This window comes from Musa acuminata, chromosome BXJ2-7, assembly GCF_036884655.1.
Source record: "Musa acuminata AAA Group cultivar baxijiao chromosome BXJ2-7, Cavendish_Baxijiao_AAA, whole genome shotgun sequence".
NCBI classification, from domain to species: domain Eukaryota; kingdom Viridiplantae; phylum Streptophyta; class Magnoliopsida; order Zingiberales; family Musaceae; genus Musa; species Musa acuminata.
In genome coordinates, this window is record NC_088344.1 from 9,987,177 (window position 1) to 10,011,833 (window position 24,657).

At 37.7% G+C, this 24,657-nt stretch overlaps 1 protein-coding gene across 1 annotated transcript; it reads right to left on the reverse strand.

The window, feature by feature from the left end:
- Nucleotides 1-13,882: 13,882 nt before the first annotated feature.
- Nucleotides 13,883-19,689, reverse strand: LOC135618074 (uncharacterized). Its single transcript, XM_065118976.1, has 5 exons — nucleotides 19,520-19,689; nucleotides 15,680-15,812; nucleotides 14,858-14,923; nucleotides 14,458-14,538; nucleotides 13,883-14,257 (listed from the first exon to the last, which is right to left on the reverse strand). The coding sequence occupies exons 1-5, from the start codon at nucleotides 19,687-19,689 to the stop codon at nucleotides 14,150-14,152; spliced, it is 558 nt and encodes a 185-aa protein (XP_064975048.1). The 3' UTR covers nucleotides 13,883-14,149.
- Between the last annotated feature and the right edge of the window lie 4,968 nt (nucleotides 19,690-24,657).

A 24,657-nucleotide genomic window follows, 5' to 3' on the forward strand; every position in this document is an offset into this window, starting at 1 on the left:
TTGAGATGTTGGTGGCCAAGCTTTGCAGTCCATATTGTGCCTTGGTGTACTCGATCTATTCTTTGGCAGGTGATTCCTTGTGTAACGTCATCAACTTTATGACATCATGTCTTCTCCCTAACCCTTCCATGTATCTAGAAGAGGTGAAACGTAAAGCATATCATCTGGTACTAGTTATCAGACGTGTTGGGTTCTATTCATGTGATTTTACAAAGGGAAAGCTGGTCTAACTTGCATTTTCTTTGGTTTCCTTCTTAATATAAGAATTACAATAAATGTTAGATTGTCTTATCTTATTTAGTTAACTAAGATATATTATAAATATGATTAATTTTTAATTATTATTATCGATAAATAAAAAAAGTATAATTATGATATGATTCATTATGAGATGATTTTGTTGGGAGAAAATTTTCTAATTACTCATCGTATATCCTTTGTTCTTTCCTATAAAATTATAGAACCTCGTAGGCACTCAACACATAACATAATACGATGATACATAATATTATTGAGATATTATAGATTTTCACTCATCATTCTTAATTATATGAATTAGTTAACGAGATATTATAAATATTTTCTCATCTCTCCTTATCCAGAATTCACTACTCATAGCAGTCCTAAGAATAATATAAAGAGAAAAAAAAATGAATCTAGTTTTCCTTACAAATCAACATCATTAGAGTTTTCGGATCCAACAATTGTGTACCCATAGATTGGATAAAAGCTTTTTGAATGATAATGAAAAGTATGTATCGAATATATCTACTATTATTTGATTTTAAAATTTGACATTAAAGTTTTTTATATAACAGTAGCATAAGGATGATTTTTTTATGCTTACTATTTTATTTATGATAAGTGAATGATTTGTTTGTATTATCGATTTACTTTTTTATTTAGTATGTTCTATTGTTTACTTGTGAACGATGTGAGGTTCTTCATTAATAATTTACTATTGACGATAATATTATTGAGGGTGATGGTATCCGGTGCTTGCCAACCCAGTCATGGGCAATGATTACGTATCCAATGTAAACACTGTGGGGTGCGACAATCGTACGGTGGCTGCATAATACTGCTATGTGTAGCGAGTATGATGGTTGTATAGTGACACTATCTATGGTGGTTGTGGCAGTTGTGTAGTACTGCTACGTGTGGCGACAACAACAGCACCACTATAACAGTACTTGTTTGTCATAGTTGGCATTGAAGGCCATGGTTCTTAGTAGTTGCACGGTAGGACGTGCTATACAATCAAGCATCGTAACGATCGTGGGTTCGTAGAACGACATGTGTGCACAACTGCATGGTGGCTCTTGATCAACGCCACACATATCGTCGCTAAGGTATTCTACCAATGTGCATTGTGACAACAGTCGTGAGGTGGCTGGCATTAGGGTTTTCTTATTAAAATTATAGTTTTACCCTTGTAAATTCATTTAATTCTATTTTATATCCTTTTAACAATTCTACCATTCATAAATTAAATATCTCCATTATAATCTCATAGAAGTGTTAGGATCAAGAGTCAGCACTAAGAAGGGGGTTGAATTATTGCAGTAGTAAATTCACGCCTTCAAATGCTTTGTTTCGATAAAATCGGTTTCAGACGTAAAACTATTTGGTAAATATCTTAACTTAAAACATGTTCGTAAATGAATTGAGGGCAATAAACACTTAAAGAGGTTTGTAGTAAGGTAATAGCAAGAATAAAATACAAACCAGAGAACACGACAGTTTTAGAGTGGTTCGGTTAACGTGACCTATATTCACTTTCGGTTTTCTCCTTCGACGAGGTCATTGGCGTCCACTAGAGGCATTCCTTCAATAGGCGAAGGCCAATCACCTTTTACACCTCTCTTCTCTTTTTACCGGGTTTAGAAGATAACCCTTACAAACACTCACCCTCCTCTTACATAAATCTAAGTATAACCTAGATGAGGGAATTCACTTATAATCACAATAGCATTTTCTCACTTTTAATCTCTCTGTGCTTGTGTGTTTTAACTAGGGATGAGAGGGGTATTTATAGGCTTCAAGTTGATTCAAACTTGGAGCCTAAAACTTTCCCATCCCGGGTTCCCCGGGCACAAGCGATACCACCGCCTGCGTTGGGCGGTTCCACCGCTCAGTGTCAGTCTGGCACTGACACTGCCTTGGGCGATTCTACCGCCTAGTCTGGCAGTACCACTACTTGACACAGTCTCGAAGACTATGCCACGATGGTAAGACTTCTTAGGGCACTGTTTAAGCTTCTTATTGGATCCAACACATTTCTTACATGGGCCTAGCTGGCCCCTAATTGGGTTGACCCAAATCTAAGCCCAATTACGTACTAATTACGAAATCCTAAGACATTTGCTAACCTAAATAAGTTCCCATGTCTATTCTTTCGATGAGCTTTCGGCGAACTTCCGATGATCTCTCGGTAATGTTCCGGTGGACTCTCAGCAAGCTCCTGGACTTCACGATGATCTTTTTGGCGAGTTTCGATAAGCTTCTCTAGCAAGCTCTGAGACTTCTAGGCTGGTTCCTCCAAAACTTCCGACGAACGTCCGAACTTCCAACGAACGTCCGGATTTCCAATGAACTCTCGAACTCCCAATGTGATCTCGATCTTGACTCTGTGACTTCATTTTGCTTCATGCCTTGCTATCGTAGTTAATCCTGCACATGTTAAAACATACTTCGATCTAGATAATTAATATTAAGCATTAATCAAGTTGTCTGGCATGTCATATGTCTCTCGACGCTTCGTCCGATTTTTCAGCGCATCATCCTCTCTTGCGACCTATTATCCAATCAATCAGTTGACTCCATAACTCTGATATCCTTGGTGCAATATTCGCTCTTCTTGGCCCGATGCCCGAATCCATGGCCCGAAGCCTTCTGTCAATACGTCGATCGTTCCTCCAGCCTGACGTCTAATCTTCTGACATGTTTTCCTCTAGCACAACATGATTTTTCGTGCTTTAATTGTCTCATCCTGATCGAAGTATTCTGCGTCACTCAAAACACAGATTAAAACATAAACACATATCGATTGATTTCATCATCAAAATCAGAGATTCAATAAGAAAACTATAGTTTTACCTTTTAGAAATTAATTTTTTTAATTGTCTTTAATTAGAAATTTGATTATATTTAGTTTATTTTAATCAATATTTTTGATCGAATTTAATCATGATTGTATTTTGACCGCTTGATTGAATTTAGATTCGATCAATCAAGTTTTGATCGAATTTTAGAAAAGTCAATTTTTGATCAATTTTTGTTTTTAATCAACTTTTATTTTGATGGGCCTAATTAGGCAATGGTCAATCTAATTCTATGTGCCGAATTTGAATAGCCTGGTATGCCCAATTAAGTAGGGTTGATAGTGTGAGGGTTCTATACAAAATTTAAAAAATACTATAAATAATAATTTTCTTTAATGGTTTTCTCATATGATATATTGATAAAATTTTGCTTGTGATAAATAAAAATATAATTATTTATCTTAGATATGTATTTGGTTATTCATATACTTGTTAGATCGATTGTGACGCTTTAATATATTTTATGAATAAAAGAGATTCAATTTCTTATGGAAACCAAAAGAGAATGAAATATTCATTATTACAAGAAATTATATTAAAACGAAAGCGATAGTAATTAGTAATTGTTGCCTACGCCGAGAGACGATTCATTTGATGGATTTTAAAAATACATATTATGTTCTTATAATTCTAAAATTTTAAATTAATTATCTAGGATTGTCATGATATTATTTCCCTTTTGGTGATTTTAAACTTATTATATTTATGGTTCAATAAAAGTTAATTTTTTTATAATAATCTATACAGAATTATAACTATAATGAAAATATAATCAAATATTTGAATAAAACATAGTTTCATAAATTTTTTAAAATTATATATACTTATATCGACAGGTAACTCTATGTTTTTTGTTTTAATATAGAGAGATATTTTATCATTTGTATAGATTATCTACTGAGATATGACTTACCTCAAGTTGTTGACACCATTAGGTGTGCATAAATAAAATCGAAAGATAATTAGATTCAAAAGTTCAAAATTATCAAATCTAACATTGGTGATAAATTTTATATTAGATATGATTATCCCGATCATAATTCTGATTTTTTTTGCTTGATTCCTAGAAAAATAAGGTATTTGTGCTCAATATATTTTACCAGATATATCATAATAGAACAAGATTGCTAAAAGGTAAAATCATAGTATATTATGGAAGCTTGATAAGTTATTCTTTTATACTTGAATTAATTTAAGAAAAAGATCTAAGGATGGTTATATCTTGAACAGAGTTTCTAGTAAGTTAATTCCAATAACTTCCTTTGAGTTATAGACTAGTTGAAAACTCAACTTAAGATATTCACGTATCTAGGATTGTCCTACAAAGATAAAGATCTTCAAATCATATAAAAATAAATTTGGTTCAAATACTATTCTAGATATTTTATTTGTTATATATTTTATTACTATAATTATAATATGAGAATACTTAAATCTAGTAACATAAGATTCTTAGAAAAAAATCGAATCAGTGGGAGTGAAAATCTGAAAATTTAATTTTAATATTTAGGAGATATAGGTTGATATTCATTTATTATTTTATATTTAGATGATTGTTATTCCTTAAATTATTAAATAATTTGATAAAGTTGAATAATAAAATGACATTAATGTATTCCCATATAATATTGAAATCGCTACTAATGAATTGTAGAATAATCACAATCGGTAGTTTTCAGAATATATAGAATATATCAAAGGGAAAGGAGACTTTTTATTTTCTAATTATTATATGATATATCTAAAAAAAATCAAGTTATGATATAAGAATTAAAAAAAATATTTTATTGTTTTTGCATGTTTTGAAAAGTAACCATTCTTAAAAGTGGTACAATGTAATAAAAAAAATTAAAATTAATAGGCCAGAATGATGTTTGAAAGCTCGTCGAATTGCCCAATAACCGTAAAAGAATATGTTTCTTAAACATGATTTAAAAAATAATATCTAACGATATAAAAGTTAAATTTGTGGTTAAAGATTTTACTTATAATGAAGGCATAAATCATAACAAGATATTTTTTAAATTTTTTAAATAAACTCGTTAAGAATAGTTATGATATTAATGATTCATTATGGTTTTGAGTTACATCATATGGTTTAAATTTTTAACTTTGGTTAAAGATTGTTTCAGAATGAATGTATCAACCATAACAAGATATTTTTTTAATTTTTTAAATGAACTCATTAAGAATCGTTATGATAATAATGGTTTATTATAATTTTGAGTAATATCATATGGATATAAAAAATAAGTTTTCAGAATGGGGATTTAGATTTATATGAGTTAACATAATCGATTCATAAAAAAAATAAAAGAAATATAAAAATTGGTATGCAAATTTAGAAAATCTATTTATGACCATAAACAAGCCTCTAAATAATGGTGTATAAAATTTATATTATTACTTCGTTTAAATGTTCAAAAAAATACTGTTAACTAGTATTTATATATGAAGATCAATGTGAGCAAGTTTATTATATTAATCTTGTATATGGATAATATTTTGCTTGCCAATAGTGATCTTAGTTTATTATACTAACTAATAAAATTTCACATTAAAATTTTTAAGATAGTTGATATTAATAAGACATCTTATATTATTAACATTAAGATATTTGAAGATATATATCAAAGATTACTAGGATTATCTTAAAATGAATATATTGATTGAGTCTTGGATAGAATTAATATATAGTTTTGTTTAGTAAATGATAAAAATAAATTTTTTTAATCAAAATAACTATTTTTAAAATGATCTAAAAATAAATTTTAAAATTTTTTTTAATATATTTCTATAATTGGAAGTCTATTATATGATTAAGCTTATGTTAGATTAGATATTAGTTTTACAGTTAAAATATTAGATAGATATTAGAGCTATCCATGAATGAAAATAATAAAAGACTGCAAAGAAAATAATAAGATATAAGAAAGAGACAAAAGATTATAAGCTCACATATATATAATTAGATCATGTTGAGATGATGATATTTTTCAGGTGTTGATTCTGTAAATTATCTCGATTACAAGATGTCCATTTTTATGATTTATATTTATATCAACTGGATGGATAGTTTATAAGGAAAAATATAAAATAATATATTATTATATTATTATTAATAAAAGCTAATTTTTTAGAATGCTTTAAAATAACTAATTAAGCTTTATGACAAAGAAATTTTATCTTAGGACTTAGTATGGTCAAATTTAATTGTCAAGTCGTTAAATATATTTTGTGACATATCGTAATAGTTTTCTTATATGAGAATTTGATGATTAATGAGTCTAGAAATAATTAATTAACATTAATTATTTTTAGACTAATTAATCATCAAATTTTTAGATAAGAAATAGTTAATGTTAATTAAGAACATGAGTTTCACTCTGTTGATTGTTGATCCATTTACATATTATTTGCAACTCATAAAAGATATAGTGATGCATGTTTAAGTGAATATTATAATTAATATTCTTATTTATGTACTTATTTTTTTTTATTTATAATTTTATTCACATTTATGTATGTACATATTATGGTTTAATGTATTAATAGGATTATCTTGTCAAGATAAATTATAAGGGTTATTATCGATTATATTAGGAATTACTAATAGTGTTGTAGTATATAGGAGAAAGTATGATATTGATTATATACAATTGATATGACATGCATTAGTAAACTTAATATAGTATTATGCTTATTGAATTTATTGGCATATTTAATAAAATTCATATGTGTAAAATACTTTTTTAAAAGTTTTATAATTTAATTAATTAAAATTATTTTAAAAATTATTTTATTTTATTTATTTTGATTTTAAATTTTTTTATATTTTATCAATTAATGGGCCAAGTGAGGAATGTTAGATTGTGTGGCCCTATCTAATTAGGTAAGATATATTATGAATATGATTATTTTCGGATAATGATTATCAATTAAGAGAAAGAAAGTCTAATTATTGTATAAATACTTAAGAGATGATTTTGATGGATGTGACTCTCCTAATAACATATTCTATAAGCTTTGCTCTCACTTATAAAATGATAGAACATTCTAGAGACTCAACATATAATACAATACAAGAATGCTTGACATTATTGATATTATAAGTCTTCTAGCATTTCTCTTTAATCACGTGAATCTCTTAAAAAATGATTATATATCTTCTTTTATCTTTTTTTTTCCTTAATTCATCACTTATATGATCCTATAAAAGATAGTAAGAGAAGAGTACGAGAGTCTAGTTCCTATAAATCGATATCGTTATTTCTTTCGGATCCAACAATGATACTCCACATATCAGGTAAAAACTTTATTAATAATATTGAAATATACAAATTGTATAATAGATTTATTATTATTATTATTATTTAAATTTAAATTTTAATATCAAAATTTTCTACATAATAAAGATAATTTTATGATTAAACATCTATTTTTATCCACGTCACCGACAAATGCAACAATCCAAGAGTTAAAGATGTCACGCTATAGATAAAAGGAAATGCATACAGAGTTCGAAGTCATTCGAAGCTTCCTTGGCATAGACACCAACGTCAAGATTATTACTATACTACCACTATATATATAATTGGAGCTACTTGCCCGGAATAAAACGTAGCCCCGCAATCTCGGCCACAAAATCCACAAGGTTGTCCATCTCGTCCTCGTCGACGAAACCATTTCGATTGATGTCAGCATTCCGGACTCCACGTCTGCCAGCAAGATAGTTGCGCAGCCATTTATTGTGTTTATAGATGCTTGCGGCATGGATGGCCTGTCGCAGCTCTTGGCGGCTTATGCGTCCATCCTTGTCGATGTCGAACTGCTTCAGCCATTCCTTCAGTTCCTCCCTGCTTTTTACCGTGTGGAAGGAGGGAGGAACTGTGTGGGGGGGTAGTATTGTCAGTGGTATTGCGACGGGCATAGTGCTGTGTGATGGGAGACTGGGAGTTGCTAGAATGATGCACCGCTGGTTCAAGTTAGGGTAATTTATAGGCCAAGAGACTTGACGCCTTGTTCCTCGAACACCAAGGACACCTGTTAGTTGGGTGAGTTGGACTCCCACCAGTGGCTGGAAAAGCTACAGCAAAGCTTTAACCATTGTAAAGAATAAACCGTCAAGCTGCAGGAAAGAGAAGCATCCATGCACTGAAACCATGGGGAGAAAAGATTATGAGGCAGCAGTCATTCTTTCATCCAATGCAGGAAAAGGAAGAATATATAGAAAAAGAAGAAGAATACTATGATGGTAGTCACTATTAACCACAAAGTGGGCCAGAAAGCTGAATTCCCCAAGAACTGGAGAGGACGAGATGCTGATGTGGAGGAATCACGAACCATGCATCTGATCTGAGGATGTAATTGCATGGTTAAAAGTGTCCACCATCGACCCTCCACAATAGGGGGCTTTATTATTTCTTGTGTTATCTCTGTCTTTTATCCCAAAATTATAGAGCTCCTCTAAAATATTTGAATAACGAACTTCTCAGGCAAGAATTTTTCTAGCTACATAAAGTTTTTTTTTTGGCCATTGTGAGATAGTTCTTGAGATTGAATCCGCTTTAATAGCTATTTGATGAGGAATGCGGCATATGTTGATGTGGCTCAGTGGTGGGAGTCAAATGCCAATAATTAGATGCCATGTGCCCATATATTCCCCCACAACCTTCTCTTATTATGATGCACAATGATGATTCCCTCTGTCACATAATATTTTTGTCCTGATACGTTGGTGGTCAAGCTAAGAAGTCAGTCCACAAATGCCAAATGATGATAACATGGGGCCACATATCTCTCTAAATTCTTCTTTTTGGATAATGCAATATATATTCTTCTCGTCGCTTTATGCAATTATGCCTTCTTCTTGAGATGTTGGTGGCCAAGCTTTGCAGTCCATATTGTGCCTTGGTGTACTCGATCTATTCTTTGGCAGGTGATTCCTTGTGTAACGTCATCAACTTTATGACATCATGTCTTCTCCCTAACCCTTCCATGTATCTAGAAGAGGTGAAACGTAAAGCATATCATCTGGTACTAGTTATCAGACGTGTTGGGTTCTATTCATGTGATTTTACAAAGGGAAAGCTGGTCTAACTTGCATTTTCTTTGGTTTCCTTCTTAATATAAGAATTACAATAAATGTTAGATTGTCTTATCTTATTTAGTTAACTAAGATATATTATAAATATGATTAATTTTTAATTATTATTATCGATAAATAAAAAAAGTATAATTATGATATGATTCATTATGAGATGATTTTGTTGGGAGAAAATTTTCTAATTACTCATCGTATATCCTTTGTTCTTTCCTATAAAATTATAGAACCTCGTAGGCACTCAACACATAACATAATACGATGATACATAATATTATTGAGATATTATAGATTTTCACTCATCATTCTTAATTATATGAATTAGTTAACGTGATATTATAAATATTTTCTCATCTCTCCTTATCCAGAATTCACTACTCATAGCAGTCCTATGAATAATATAAAGAGAAAAAAAAATGAATCTAGTTTTCCTTACAAATCAACATCGTTATAGTTTTCGGATCCAACAATTGTGTACCCATAGATTGGATAAAAGCTTTTTGAATGATAATGAAAAGTATGTATCGAATATATCTACTATTATTTGATTTTAAAATTTGACATTAAATTTTTTTATATAACAGTAGCACAAGGATGATTTTTTTATGCTTACTATTTTATTTATGATAAGTGAATGATTTGTTTGTATTATCGATTTACTTTTTTATTTAGTATGTTCTATTGTTTACTTGTGAACGATGTGAGGTTCTTCATTAATAATTTACTATTGACGATAATATTATTGAGGGTGATGGTATCCGGTGCTTGCCAACCCAGTCATGGGCAATGATTAAGTATCCAATGTAAACACTGTGGGGTGCGACAATCGTACGGTGGCTGCGCAATACTGCTACGTGTAGCGAGTATGATGGTTGTATAGTGACACTATCTATGGTGGTTGTGGCAGTTGTGTAGTACTGCTACGTGTGGCGACAACAACAACACAACTATAACAGTACTTGTTTGCCATAGTTGGCATTGAAGGCCATGGTTCTTAGTAGTTGCACAGTAGGACGTGCTATACAATCAAGCATCGTAACGATCGTGGGTTCGTAGATCGACATGTGTGCACAACTGCATGATGGCTCTTGATCAACGCCACACCTATCGTCGCTGAGGTATTCTACCCATGTGCATGGTGACAACAGTTGTGCGATGGCTGGCATTTGGGTTTTCTTATTAAAATTATAGTTTTACCCTTGTAAATTCATTTAATTCTATTTTATATCCTTTTAACAATTCTACCATTCATAAATTAAATATCTCCATTATAATCTCATAGAAGTGTTAGGATCAAGAGTCAGCACTAAGAAGGGGGGTGAATTAGAGCAGTAGTAAATTCACGCCTTCAAATGCTTTGTTTCGATAAAACCGGTTTCAGACGTCAAACTATTTGGTAAATATCTTAACTTGAAACATGTTCGTAAATGAATTGAGGGCAGTAAACACTTAAAGAGGTTTGTAGTAAGGTAATAGCAAGAATAAAATACAAACCAGAGAACACGACAGTTTTAGAGTGGTTCGGTTAACGTGACCTATATTCACTTTCGGTTTCCTCCTTCGATGAGGTCATTGGCGTCCACTACAGGCCTTCCTTCAATAGGCGAAGGCCAATCACCTTTTACACCCCTCTTCTCTTTTTACCGGGTTTAGAAGATAACCCTTACAAGCACTCACCCTCCTCTTACATAAATCTAAGTATAACATAGATGAGGGAATTCACTTATAATCACAATAGCATTTTCTCACTTTTAATCTCTCTGTGCTTGTGTGTTTTAACTAGGGATGAGAGGGGTATTTATAGGCTTCAAGTTGATTCAAACTTGGAGCCTAAAACTTTCCCATCCCGGGTTCCCCGGGCACAAGCGATACCACCGCCTGCGTTGGGCGGTTCCACCGCTCAGTGTCAGTCTGGCACTGACACTGCCTTGGGCGATTCTACCGCCCAGTCTGGCAGTACCACTACTTGACACAGTCTCGAAGACTGTGCCACGATGGTAAGACTTCTTAGGGCACTGTTTAAGCTTCTTATTGGATCCAACACATTTCTTACATGGGCCTAGCTGGCCCCTAATTAGGTTGACCCAAATCTAAGCCCAATTACGTACTAATTACGAAATCCTAAGACATTTGCTAACCTAAATAAGTTCCCATGTCTATTCTTTCGATGAGCTTTCGGCGAACTTCCGATGATCTCTCAGCAATGTTCCGGTGGACTCTCAGCAAGCTCCTGGACTTCACGATGATCTTTTTGGCGAGTTTCGACAAGCTTCTCTAGCAAGCTCTGAGACTTCTAGGTTGGTTCCTCCAAAACTTCCGACGAACGTCCGAACTTCCAATGAACTGTCACGACCTTAGCTGGAATTGCCTAAGGCGTGAGGCACCCTTGTGGCCAAAGACGCGAACTTAGCTTGCGTTGCCTAAGTCACGCTTCGCCCTTGCGATCTTGCTCCGCAAGGATCAGCCCACTTTGTAACCTCTCGTAGGTCCCGAAGGACCTGTAAAAGAGAAAGAAGTTAGTTCGAAAGAACGAGCAACGGACAAGTCTCGAAGTCTCGCGAAAAGGGAAGCTTTACAAGTAATTCGACGAACACCCTGTGTGCACAAGAGAAAAGAGGGAGAGGGAGAAAAACAAGGCTTTCAAGGATGAACGAACAGCTGCAAGCCCACAAACAGCCGCTCACCTGGTCCCGGGAGCAAAGACAAGTTCCCGCAAAGGTCACGTGCGAACTTGCGAATGAGATCTCAACGCCCGGTATATAACCGAAGCCCCATCCAGCCATGTGCCACCTGGGGGGTTCCTGGGGTCTGAGATGGCTGACATTTTGGTGAGCGGAGGCAGTTCTCCGCTCACCTCCCGCGGCACGCGAAAACGGTGCTGTTTTGGGCTGTTTTGCTCGGTTCGGTGAGCGGTCGCTTTGCAACGCTGCAGCTTGTTCGAACTTACATATTTACAAGCAAAATTACCCAAAACCAAGAGAAAACATGTTGTCAAGCAGCTGTACATGCAGGTTTGAGCGACGAACGGTTCGTTGAACGGAGTTGTTGCGGGTGCGCGACGAGGAAGAGGGACTAGGAGACCATTGCATGCCTAGTGTTGGACTAGTCTATGCACATCTACTTGAGGTTGGACCGGAAGCTCCTGAGCTTATTGTCAAAGCGATAGAGGCTGCGTACATACGACACCCTACTAGGCAACAACAGCTCGGTGTTATTGTTGGTGATCGCTTCCACGATGATGCTTCCTCCAATCATTGATGGTAATCTTAATTTTTTAATTTAAATTATATATATTATTATATTAATATTTTATTATAAGTCAATATGTCACGTAAATAGACTTTAATATTTGTTAACTAGAAGTTGATAAAAGGAGCTTATATGCTATGTTTTTTAACATATAGAGATTATTTTAAATACGAGCAAAACCATAAGGGCTTAAGTGATCCATGACCAAAATCACATGAGCTAAAATAAATTTTTTTAATTTAAATTATATATATCATTATATTAATAATTTATTATGAGTTAGCATATTATATAAGTAGACTTTAACATCTATTAACTCGGACTTGATAAGAGAGGTTTATATATTGTAGTTCTTAAAATGTATAGATTATTTTAAACATGAGTAAATGATAAGAAATGATAAGAAATTAACTGATGCATAGTCAAAACCAAGATAAAAATTTTATTTTTATTATTTTAACAAAAATATTCCTCTACCACCACTCAGCTCGATACACCACAGTAGCGATAATACATCGATGATCCAAGGCACGGTGGTGGCGAATGAGTAATATTACAAGAGTGATGAAACAGAGGTATTAAAAATCAATAAATTCACCAATAAATTTTTTTTAAGGTAAAATATTCCTATAAAAATTACGAGTACGAAAAATAAGTCTATTTCCGGATCCATCTATTCATATCCAATGAAAGCCTACACGTAGAGGCAGACGGTAAAGCAGGATAGTACGTTGTTCAATATAAAAGAAAAAGGAGTTACAGGGAAAGTGTTAGATGTACTGTTTATATATGTGGCCAAACATGTAAAGTTAGACCAAAGGAATGGCCCAACGATAATGCAATAGACTTGCCGACCCCCTGCTTGACTTGCCTTGGGTCATCGCAAAAGATCTTCATCACTTCCCTCCATTCCATGTGTACCCATAATTCAATAGACTGACTTTTACCGTCTCCAGCATTTTTGGGAATGGAAATAAAATATGTGAGAAATTTTAGCCTTAAGACATATAGAGTTATATACAGTGTCTGAATACAATGCATTATCATATAATCCTACAGAACAAAATATTATTTCCAATAATTTGCACAATATTAATCATTATCATCCCGTTAACTGAAGATAGAATAGCAGGTATCAATTTGAGTCGACATAACAGATTAAGGAAGAAGGATATCAGCAAATTCATCAGTAGAAAATGCAGACAAAAGCTAGAGAGTTCCCCACTAGATATAATGATGAACAAAATCACCACCCATATATAACAAGCAAACTCAACAAATTAAGATCAATTGCCATCTTATTCATCACTATCTCCAAGGTCTTCTCTTGCTTTGTCTAATTCCTTCCAATTAACTTGTTGATATCCTTGGTAAAAGTCTTACTCGCTCTTGATTTCGTGATCTGTTGTATAAAATCATGCGGATATTTGTTGTGTCGCCCTGAGTAGAGTCAAAATCTACCAGCCAAATTATTGATTCGGGATTCTACTAGCCAAAAGTTGAGTCAAATTGTTACTATTGATACACTATAACTCCAGTGAATATTCTACACTCATCACCTGGTCTTGGTTTTCCCTTCTACATTGGCAGCATGTTGTTTCATCCATGTTCTTCAACAAACAGTATATCTAGAAGATCATCATACCTCAATATCATCACATATATGAAATTCGTGTTACCTCCTTCAATAGGCTTAATTTCCTGTGCAACTAAGAGGAAATCTCCTTGTCTTCATTCTTCCATTCAATGCCAGTGCCAGCACATCATATTCTTCCACAAACCAGAGCTCAGACATGGTCGCCTGAAAGGATAAAGTTAATCAGCACAAACATGCAAAGGGCAAAGGATGTGATTCACTAGATAGGAGACACATAATGATCAGAATAGGATAACTCAGTGGCCAATGATATCAAGACATAAAAAGGACAACCAGCTGATGTAAGTAGCAGACTACAAATTCAGCTCATTAAGGTAATTGTCCAGATATATGCAAGATACTACCTCAAAACCTTGAAGCTTCTTGTTAAGCTGCGAAACAAGCTCATGAAACAACTGGAGTTGATTAGAAGGTGTTTCCAGCTTCTACAGGAAAAGGATAGCACAGTGAGTCATCAGGCTGGAGCATTTACATAAATATAACTTGTAGCAATGACATCACAACATTAGGGATGTTTTCTTATTTTCTAATTTTAGTCCAATCCTGTAGTTCATGACCAATCTTTGGTTTCTTGTTGTAGCACCAACCAGATATCAACTTTAGCTATCATACAAGGATATGCTCACATTAAACTGGAATTAGAAGGTTGTGGAGAATGACGACAACAACAACAAGCATCCATAAGATCCAACAAAAGCCATCAGTCAAGCTAAATACAATTTCAAAATCAATTTGTTATGTTACCTCCAATAAGATTTGAGGACGTCCAAGAAGTCTTGCAAATGAAGTATGAAGTAGAACGGAATCATACTGTACAAAAGAAAGAGAATTTCAGAAGAATGGCATGTCTCAATGCAACAGATCAACAACAACAACAACAACAACAATAATAATAATAATAATAAGAGCCTTCATATACTTTACAAATTCTGAAAATAGCATTTTTACCATTATAGCATATATCTCTGCAACTATTAAGATCCTTTGTATCTCAGTGGTTAACATCCACCCAAAATACCTAATTTAATCACTTTTCAAATGGTTAACATTATTTTGTTTTAGTTAAAGAAATATACAAAAATATGAAAAACCTAAATGATCTCAAATAAGATATAAAAACCCAATCAGACTGGCCAATATTAACTGATATTTACCAATCTGACTAGAAAATGGGATGTGGATTTGGTGATTTCACCGGGTCCAATCCAGAACAGGGCTTATCAGAAGGTAACCCTATAAAGGTACCAATATATACCAAGCTTATTATCAGGTTTTTACTTAAACTAAGAGTAGCGGCAGTAGGATCAGGTTTTTGCAGTAAGATCTGTGTGTGTGTGTGTGTGTGTGTGTGCAATTTTGCTAGATTATGATGATAACTATAACAATAACAATGATAACAATCATGGTGCACATGACAGTTTACATGAGGATACTTTGTGTACATTATAATTCTACATTTCAAAAGAAATCCATTTGATCAGGCTCCTATTCTATGCAATGCTGCATCACATAGTCACATAAATGGAGAAATAGATCATTGGAAGTAAAATAACCAGCTTCTCTTACCAGTTGCTTTTTAGGTGCACGTGGAAGGGCGTCTCTCAGTTTAGCCCGAATAACAGCGGGATCAGTACCAGAGGTCACCTGGTCATTCAAGAGAATAAACAGATATGATAGTTGGAAGAGCACTTGGTTGAGACTCAAGCAACCACAATGATAAGGAAAAAGGTAACGAAAAGGTTAACAAAAAACAACTTTTAGAGTGGCATTCCAACCACGATAGAATAAGATGGTGTAAACTTCTCAATCAATGATCCAATCAGCATTATGGGAAGCAATTCTTAAATAAAATACACAGAAAGTTGAAATCTTTATGAAGGGAAAAAACCATATAAGTAATGCAGTGGAATCACAAATTAAGTACAATGAGGCTTTTATGAAATGTATTAAATAGGATAGAAATCAGGTCCTATCTGGTCAAATTAGAGGCCAGAAATTCACTAGATTCAGAATTTGATCAATAAGATATGCCACCTGCTATCAGGTATTGTCTCGCTTCCAGGGATAATAGTAACCTTTTAGAGAGAAGAAAAGAAAGAAAAGAGAGGAAGCTAAATACAGGAAAAGAGGAAAGAGAAAAAAGGAAATAGGCAACTTTGTTAATCATTTCGATAATAACACAAGAAGACTACCAACATATCTTTATAAGAGTTATGGAGTCATCCCAAAAAGGTTCTCTGAAATATAACTCCAAAAATCATAAAAATTCAAATTTTGATAGGAAAATTACTAGACAAAGCTGTACTATAGGTTTTTGAATATCAATTGGAACTTTATTTGAACTCTAGAGACCACTTAAATTTGTCATTAGAGATGACAACTTCATCAAATTTGCTGAAATGTTTTCCATTTTAACACAGATGGTTGTCCTTATGGTATTATTCTTTTCTTGTATCGATTAGGGACGTCTCTAGTTCTTTTCTGTCACACTTTGGGGCAGCTCCAATGAAAAATAGTACTGCTGGATTGTCCATTATTTTTAACCAAGAAACCTTAATTTAGTCAGCCATTAAAAATAGGATTGGTTGACTAATCAAACCATGACCAACCTAGGTCAACTTTCCTACAAGTTCTTATACTAGTAAATGAACATGTCCAAGTTATTCTAGAGAGCAACGTGACAAGATAGAGCCCCACACTGTCACGACCTTAGCTGGAATTGCCTAAGGCGTGATGCACCCTTGCGGCCAAAGACGCGAACTTAGCTTACGTTGCCTAAGTCGCGCTTCGCCCTTGCGATCTTGCTCCGCAAGGATCAGCCACTTTGTAACCTCTCGCAGGTCCCGAAGGACCTGTAAAAGAGAAAGAAAGTTAGATCGAAAGAACGAGCAACGGACAAGTCCCGAAGTCTCGCGAAAAGGGAAGCTTTACAAGTAATTCGTCGAATACCTTGTGTGCACAAGAGAAAAGAGGGAGAAGGAGAAAAACAAGGCTTTCAAGGATGAACGAACAGCTGCAAGCCCACAAACAGCCGCTCACTTGGTCCCGAGCGTGAACACAAGTCTCCGTAAAGGTCACGTGCAAACTTGTGAAAGAGAGTTCAACGCCCGGTATATAACCGAAGCCCCATCCAGCCATGTGCCACCCGGGGGGTTCCTGGGGTCTGAGTTGGCTGACATTTTGGTGAGTGGAGGCAGCTCTCCGCTCACCTCCCACGGCACGCGAAAACGGAGCTGTTTTGGGCTGTTTTGCTCGGTTCGGTGAACGGTCGCTTTGCAACGCTGCAGCTTGTTCAAACTTACATATTTACAAGCAAAATGACCCAAAACCATGAGAAAACATGCTGCCAAGCAGCTGTACATGCGGGTGTGAGCGACGAACGGTTCGTTGAACGGAGTTGTTGCGGGTGCGCGATGACCGTTCGTGACATTCTCCCCCACTTAAACTGTCGACGCCCTCGTCGACGCTTATTGGTAGTTGTTGATGGCTTCTTCTTCATGTCGCAGGGCATCTTCAGGCTCCCAACTGGCTTCAGTTCGGGGAAGCTTCCGCCACTTCACCAAGTACTCTGTCTGTTCAGCTCCGTTGGGTAGCTTTATCTTGCGATCCGCCAGAATAGTTTCCACTCGCTTCTCGTAGGAGGCTGTGATGGGAGGTAGCCGAGTTGGAACACTTCGGGAAGCGTCTTGCGGATCCGAGTGGTAGGCTTTTAGGTTGCTGGCGTGAAGAACATTGTGAATTTTGAACCACGCCGGCAGCTGCAACTTGTAAGAGACGTTGCCTACCCTGCTGATAATTGGGAAGGGCCCTTCATACTTGCGCACCAATCCTTTGTGGACTCTCTTCCTAAAGAATTGGAGCGATGTTGGTTGGAGCTTTACCAACACCAAATCACCAACTTTGAACTCTTGCGGTCGCCTTCCCAAGTCTGCCCACTTCTTCATCCTTTTTGCCGCCTTCTCCAAGTAAGCCCGCGCAATATCTGCATTTCAATGTCATTCCTTTACGAAATAATAGGCTGATGAACTACTCCCAGTATACCCAATTGCCATGGTGTGCGGAGTCGACGGTTGTTGTCCTGTGATAATCTCGAAGGGGCTCTTGTTGGATGCAGAGCTCCGCTGCAAGTTGTAGGAGAATTGGGCAATGTCCAACAGCTTCACCCAATCTCGTTGATTGGCACTCACGTAGTGCCGGAGGTATTGCTCCAAGAGCGAGTTGATCCTTTCAGTCTAGCCATCTGTCTGGAGGTGGAGGCTTGTAGAGAAGTATAACTTTGACCCCAACAATTTGAATAGCTCGGTCCAGAATCGTCCCAGGAACCGAGCGTCTCGATCACTAATGATGTTGTGCGGGACTCCCCAATACTTCACTACATCCTTCATCATCAGCCTGGCCGCCTCCTCTGCTGAACAGTGTAGGGGAGCAGCAATGAAAGTTGCATACTTTGAAAATCGATCGACCACCACAAGTATCAATCCGAGTCCCCCTACAGGTGGCAAGCTTGATATGAAGTCCAAGGAAATGCTCTCCCACGGCCTTTCTGGTACTAGCAACGGCTCCAGAAGTCCCACTGGCTTCCGCTGCTCTACCTTGTCTTGTTGGCAAGTAAGGCACGTTCGAACATACTCCTCCACATCATTCCCCATCTTCGGCCAGTAGAAGGCCCTCTCCACAAGAGCCAACGTTCTGTGAATACCCGGGTGTCCAGCCCAAAGGGAATCGTGACACTCTTTTAAGAGCTCACGTCTTAAATTGTCCACTCGGAGAACATATACCCTATTCCCTTTTGTGTAAACAAGTCCCTCCTGGACCCAAAATCGTCGTGCTTTGCCTTCTTTGATGAGCTGCATCAGGATAACTGCCTGGGGATCACTATACAGTCCATCCCTGATTCGAGAAAGGAAGTTGGAGTGCAACTGACTTGCTTGGCCTCCGCCCTCCAGTTGTACGGCATTCACGCGTTCCACTTTCCGACTCAATGCATCGGCTACGACATTCGCCTTCCCGGGCTTGTACTCCATTGCCATATCAAATTCAGCCAGGAAGTCCTGCCATCGCGCTTGCTTTGGGGAGAGCTTCTTCTGAGTTTGGAAATAGCTCAGGGCAATGTTGTCCGTCCCCAGCACAAATCGCGACCCAAGGAGGTAGTGTCGCCAAAATCGTAGGCAATGGATCACTGCTGTCATCTCCTTCTCATGCATGGGATACCGCCGCTCGGTCTCGTTGAGTTTGCGGCTCTCGTAGGCCACCGGATGACCCTCCTGCATGAGTATCCCCCTAATAGCGAAGTCTGAAGCATCTGTATGGACTTCAAAGGGCTCTCCATAGTCCGGCAATTTGAGCACCGGTTCTTCCAGAACAGCAGCCTTCAGATCTTGGAATGCTCTCTTACATTTGTCTGACCATTTCCAAGGCTGCTCCTTCTTCAGCAACTCCGTCAGTGGGGTTGCCTTCTTTGAATATCCCGCTACGAAGCGGCGATAGTAGTTGACGAAACCAAGGAAGGATCTCAACTCTAGCACCTTCGTTGGAGTTCGCCAGTCCGCGATTGCTTGCACCTTCGACTTATCCATCCGAATGGAGCCATCACCGATTCGATGCCCCAAGAATAGGATCTCTGTTTGAGCAAAGTAGCATTTCTCCCTCTTCACGAACAAAGTGTTCTCCCTGAGAACCTTGAAAATTGTCCGAAGGTGCTTGATGTGCTCCTCGAGCGTTTGACTATAGACGACGATATCGTCTAAGTAGACGACCACGAACTTATCCAAATACTCCTTGAATAGCTGGTTCATGAGAGTACAAAATGTGGCCGGAGCGTTGGTTAAGCCGAAAGGCATCACCAAGAACTCGAACGCTCCATACCTGGTCACACAGGTAGTCTTCGCTTCGTCGCCTTTAGCAATGCGCACCTGCCAATACCCCGACCGAAGGTCGAGTTTTGAGAAATACTTAGCCTTGCCCAATTGATCGAACAAGTCCGCAATGAGAGGGATGGGATACTTGTTCTTCACTGTCACTTTGTTGAGGGCTCGGTAGTCGACGCATAATTGGAGGCTCCCATCTTATTTCTTCTGGAAGAGAACTGGAGCTCCGAAAGGTGCTTTAGAGCTGCGGATAAGACCACCGCTTAGCAGTTCACCTAACTGCTTTCTGAGTTCTGCCAACTCTGGCGGGGGCATGCGGTAGGGTGGTCTCGTTGGAGGCTTCACTCCTGGCTCCAGCTCAATGCTGTGATCCACGCCTCTGCGTGGTGGAAGAGTCCTTGGTAACTCAGGTGGCATAACATCCTTGAACTCTTTTAGGACGTTCGCCACCGCAGCAGGTTCTTGAATGGCCTTCTCGTTGAGTGGCTCTAGCTTCATAGCAGCCACAAATGTGAGTTCGCCTTTTCGCACCCCTTTCTTCAGTTGTAAAGTCGATATGTGTTGGGGCTCCTTGGTTCCTCTCCGAGAGACGGGAACCACGCAGGGGTCATCGCCTCCTATCATACATAGGGAGTTCAAGAATGACATTGGCACCAACTTCGCCGCGTGCATAAACTCAATTCCAAGAATCACTTAGAAGTCGTCCAGTGGCACGGCCATCATGTTGGTGTTTCCGCTCCAAGTCCCGATTTTGATGGGAACTCCCTTCGCCAACCCGAAGATTCGCTTGGCCTCCGAGTTCACCGCTTTCATTCGGCTTGGGCTCTTCTCCAATATCAACCCAAGTCGCTGTGCTTCACGATCGGCTATGAAGTTGTGGGTAGCGCCCGTATCCACCATTGCACGGGTCGTTTGGCCATTCAGCTTGATGTCCACATACATCAGTTCACTACTTCCTGCTCTTTGTACCTTTGTCTTCACGTTCTCCCCCACTTGACCCCGCATAGCATTCAACAAACGCATTGCTCCCATTCGGGGTCCTTGCGACTCTTCGTCGTCGCTGCTGGATTCAGAACTGCTCGAACTAAGAGCAACAGCTTTGCCCTTGTCCGATCGGGGAGGGTGGATGGAAGCTGTCAAAGCATTGAGTGCCTGTTTTTGTGGGCACTCCCTTACCATGTGCGGTCCTCCGCACAAGAAACATCCTCCAGGTTTTGAGGCCTTGCCTTTCGGGTTCGGCCCTTTGTAGGAGCTTTTCTTCTTTTGTTCGCCCCCTTGCTCCTTCCCTCGAGAATGTTTTGGAGGGCGATTGCCTGAAGATTATTTCCTTCTTGCTGGGTCCTCAGAGGAAACAAAGTCGGTGAGCCTTTCTGCAGCCGTAATTGCCCCGACCAAATCGGTGACATTCCTTCGATTTAGCTCCTGTTGAGCACACGGTTTCAAACTATCGAGGAAACTGAACAACTTATCTTTTTCGGGCATGTCCTGTATGTCCAGCATTAGTGCAGAAAATTGTTTCACATAGTCTCGGATGGTGGTACTTTGGCGGAGTTGTCTCAACTTCCTCCTTGCGACGAATTTTGTGTTCTTCGGTAGGAACTGAGTCCTCAACTCCCGCTTCAAGTCATCCCATGTGTCGACTCGACACCGACCTTGCTGGATCTCCTCCCAACGAGTTCGCCACCAAAGTTTCGCATCTCCATTTAGATACATTGTTGCTATTGAAACTTTGGTATCTTCAGAATCGGGCCTCGTAGCTCGGAAGTATTGCTCCATGTCGAACAGAAATTTCTCGAGCTCCTTGGCATCTCTGGCCCCTCCATATCCATGAGGCTCAGGTGCCCTCAAAATTTGTGGCGGTGCAATGCGGGTGTTGCCTCCTCCCGCATTTAGTGTTCTTGTAAGCATGGTCACCTTTGCCGTGAGTTCTGCCACAACATCCTGTAGGTGCTGCACGGAGTCTTTGGTGTCATCAGACAGTCGATCGACTAGGGCCTCGACCTTGTCGATCCTAGACTCCGCTTCCTCTTGCGAGCTCTCTACCCCAACGAGCCTTTGTTGGTCATGGTAGAGTTCCTCCATGCTCGCTTCAAGAACATCCTGGCGGGTTTCCACCGTCGTGAGTCTCTCCTTATGACTCTTTTTCCCAGTTAGCGCACCAGATTGCGCTTCCTCCGCTCGCGGAGAGTAGCCACCTTCTCGCTCATCACGTTCGCTACCGCGCTCCTCTTGAGCGGCTTCAACAGCATGAGAGCGAGTGTGCACATGCAGCCCACCTGCGGCTGCTTGGGGCAAGGGTCCGGCTTGCCCCGTTTTGCTTGATTCGCCACGATGCTTTGCCATGGCGAAGTTGCGAAGTTCGTTCGCTGTTCGCTCGAAGTGCTTGCCCGCTCTGATACCACAATGTCACGACCTTAGCTGGAATTGCCTAAGGCGTGAGGCACCCTTGCGGCCAAAGACGCGAACTTAGCTTGCCTTGCCTAAGTCGCGAGTCACCCTTGCGGCAAAGACGCAAACTTAGCTTGCGTTGCCTAAGTCGCGCTTCGCCCTTGCGATCTTGCTCCGCAAGGATCAGCCCACTTTCTAACCTCTCGCAGGTCCCGAAGGACCTGTAAAAGAGAAAGAAGTTAGTTCGAAAGAACGAGCAACGGACAAGTCCCGAAGTCTCGCAAAAAGGGAAGCTTTACAAGCAATTCGACGAACACCCTGTGTGCACAAGAGAAAAGAGGGAGAGGGAGAAAAACAAGGCTTTCAAGGATGAACGAACAGGTGCAAGCCCACAAACAGCCGCTCACCTGGTCCCGGGCGCAAAGACAAGTTCCCGCAAAGGTCACGTGCGAACTTGCGAATGAGATCTCAACGCCCGGTATATAACCGAAGCCCCATCCAGCCATGTGCCACCCGGGAGGTTCCTGGGGTCTGAGATGGCTGACATTTTGGTGAGCGGAGGCAGTTCTCCGCTCACCTCCCGCGGCACACGAAAACGGTGCTGTTTTGGGCTGTTTTGGGGCTGTTTTGCTCGGTTCGGTGAGCGGTCGCTTTGCAACGCTGCAGCTTGTTCGAACTTACATATTTACAAGCAAAATGACCCAAAACCAAGAGAAAACATGCTGTCAAGCAGTTGTACATGCAGGTTTGAGCAACGTCCGGCATGTCATTGGTCTCTCGACGCTTCGTCCGATTTTTCAACGCATCATCCTCTCTTGCGACCTATTATCCAATCAGTCAGTTGACTCCATAACTCTGATATCCTTGGTGCAATATTCGCTCTTCTTGGCCCGATGCTCGAATCCATGGCCCAAAGCCTTCTGTCAATACGTCGATCGTTCCTCCAGCCTGACGTCTAATCTTCTGACATGTTTTCCTCCAGCACAACATGATTTTTCGTGCTTTAATTGTCTCATCCTGATCGAAGCATCCTGCGTCACTCAAAACACAAATTAAAACATAAACACATATCGATTGATTTCATCATCAAAATCCGAGATTCAATAAGAAAACTATAGTTTTACCGTTTAGAAATTAATTTTTTTAATTGTCTTTAATTATAAAATTGATTATATTTAGTTTATTTTAATCAATATTTTTGATCGGATTTAATCATGATTGTATTTTGACCGCTTGATTGAATTTAGATTCGATCAATCAAGTTTTGATCGAATTTTAGAAAAGTCAATTTTTGATCAATTTTTGTTTTTAATCAACTTTTATTTTGATGGGCCTAATTAGGCAATGGTCAATCTAATTAGGCAATGGTTTTCTCATATGATATATTGATAAAATTTTGCTTGTGATAAATAAAAATATAATTATTTTTCTTAGATATGTATTTGGTTATTCATATACTTGTTAGATCGATTGTGACACTTTAATATATTTTATGAATAAAAGAGATTCAATTTCTTATGGAAACCAAAAGAGAATGAAATATTCATTATTACAAGAAATTATATTAAAACGAAAGCGATAGTAATTAGTAATTGTTGCCTACGTCGAGAGACGATTCATTTGATGGATTTTAAAAATACATATTATGTTCTTATAATTCTAAAATTTTAAATTAATTATCTAGGATTGTCATGATATTATTTCCCTTTTGGTGATTTTAAACATATTATATTTATGGTTCAATAAAAGTTAATTTTTTTTATAATAATCTATACAGAATTATAACTATAGTGAAAATATAATCAAATATTTGAATAAAACATAGTTTCATAAATTTTTTAAAATTTTATATACTTATATCGACAAGTAACTCTATGTTTTTTGTTTTAATATAGAGAGATATTTTATCATTTGTATAGATTATCTACTAAGATATGACTTACCTCAAGTTGTTGACACCATTAGGTGTGCATAAATAAAATCGAAAGATAATTAGATTCAAAAGTTTAAAATTATCAAATCTAACATTGGTGATAAATTTTATATTAGTTATGATTAACCCGATCATAATTCTAATTTTTTTTGCTTGATTCCTAGAAAAATAAGATATTTGTGCTCAATATATTTTACCAGATATATCACAATAGAACAAGATTGCTAAAAGGTAAAATCATACTATATTATGGAAGCTTGATAAGTTATTCTTTTATACTTGAATTAATTTAAGAAAAAGATCTAAGGATGGTTATATCTTGAACAGAGTTCCTAGTAAGTTAATTCCAATAACTT

Coding starts and splice junctions, on each gene's coding strand:
- LOC135618074 (XM_065118976.1), bottom strand. CDS start 19,689: ATGGATAAGTCGAAGGTGCAAGCAATCGCGGACTGGCGAACTCCAACG. Junction 14,924..15,679: donor GTGCACCTAAAAAGCAACTG/GTAAGAGAAGCT, acceptor TCTTTTGTACAG/TATGATTCCGTTCTACTTCA. Junction 14,539..14,857: donor GTCCTCAAATCTTATTGGAG/GTAACATAACAA, acceptor CTTTTCCTGTAG/AAGCTGGAAACACCTTCTAA.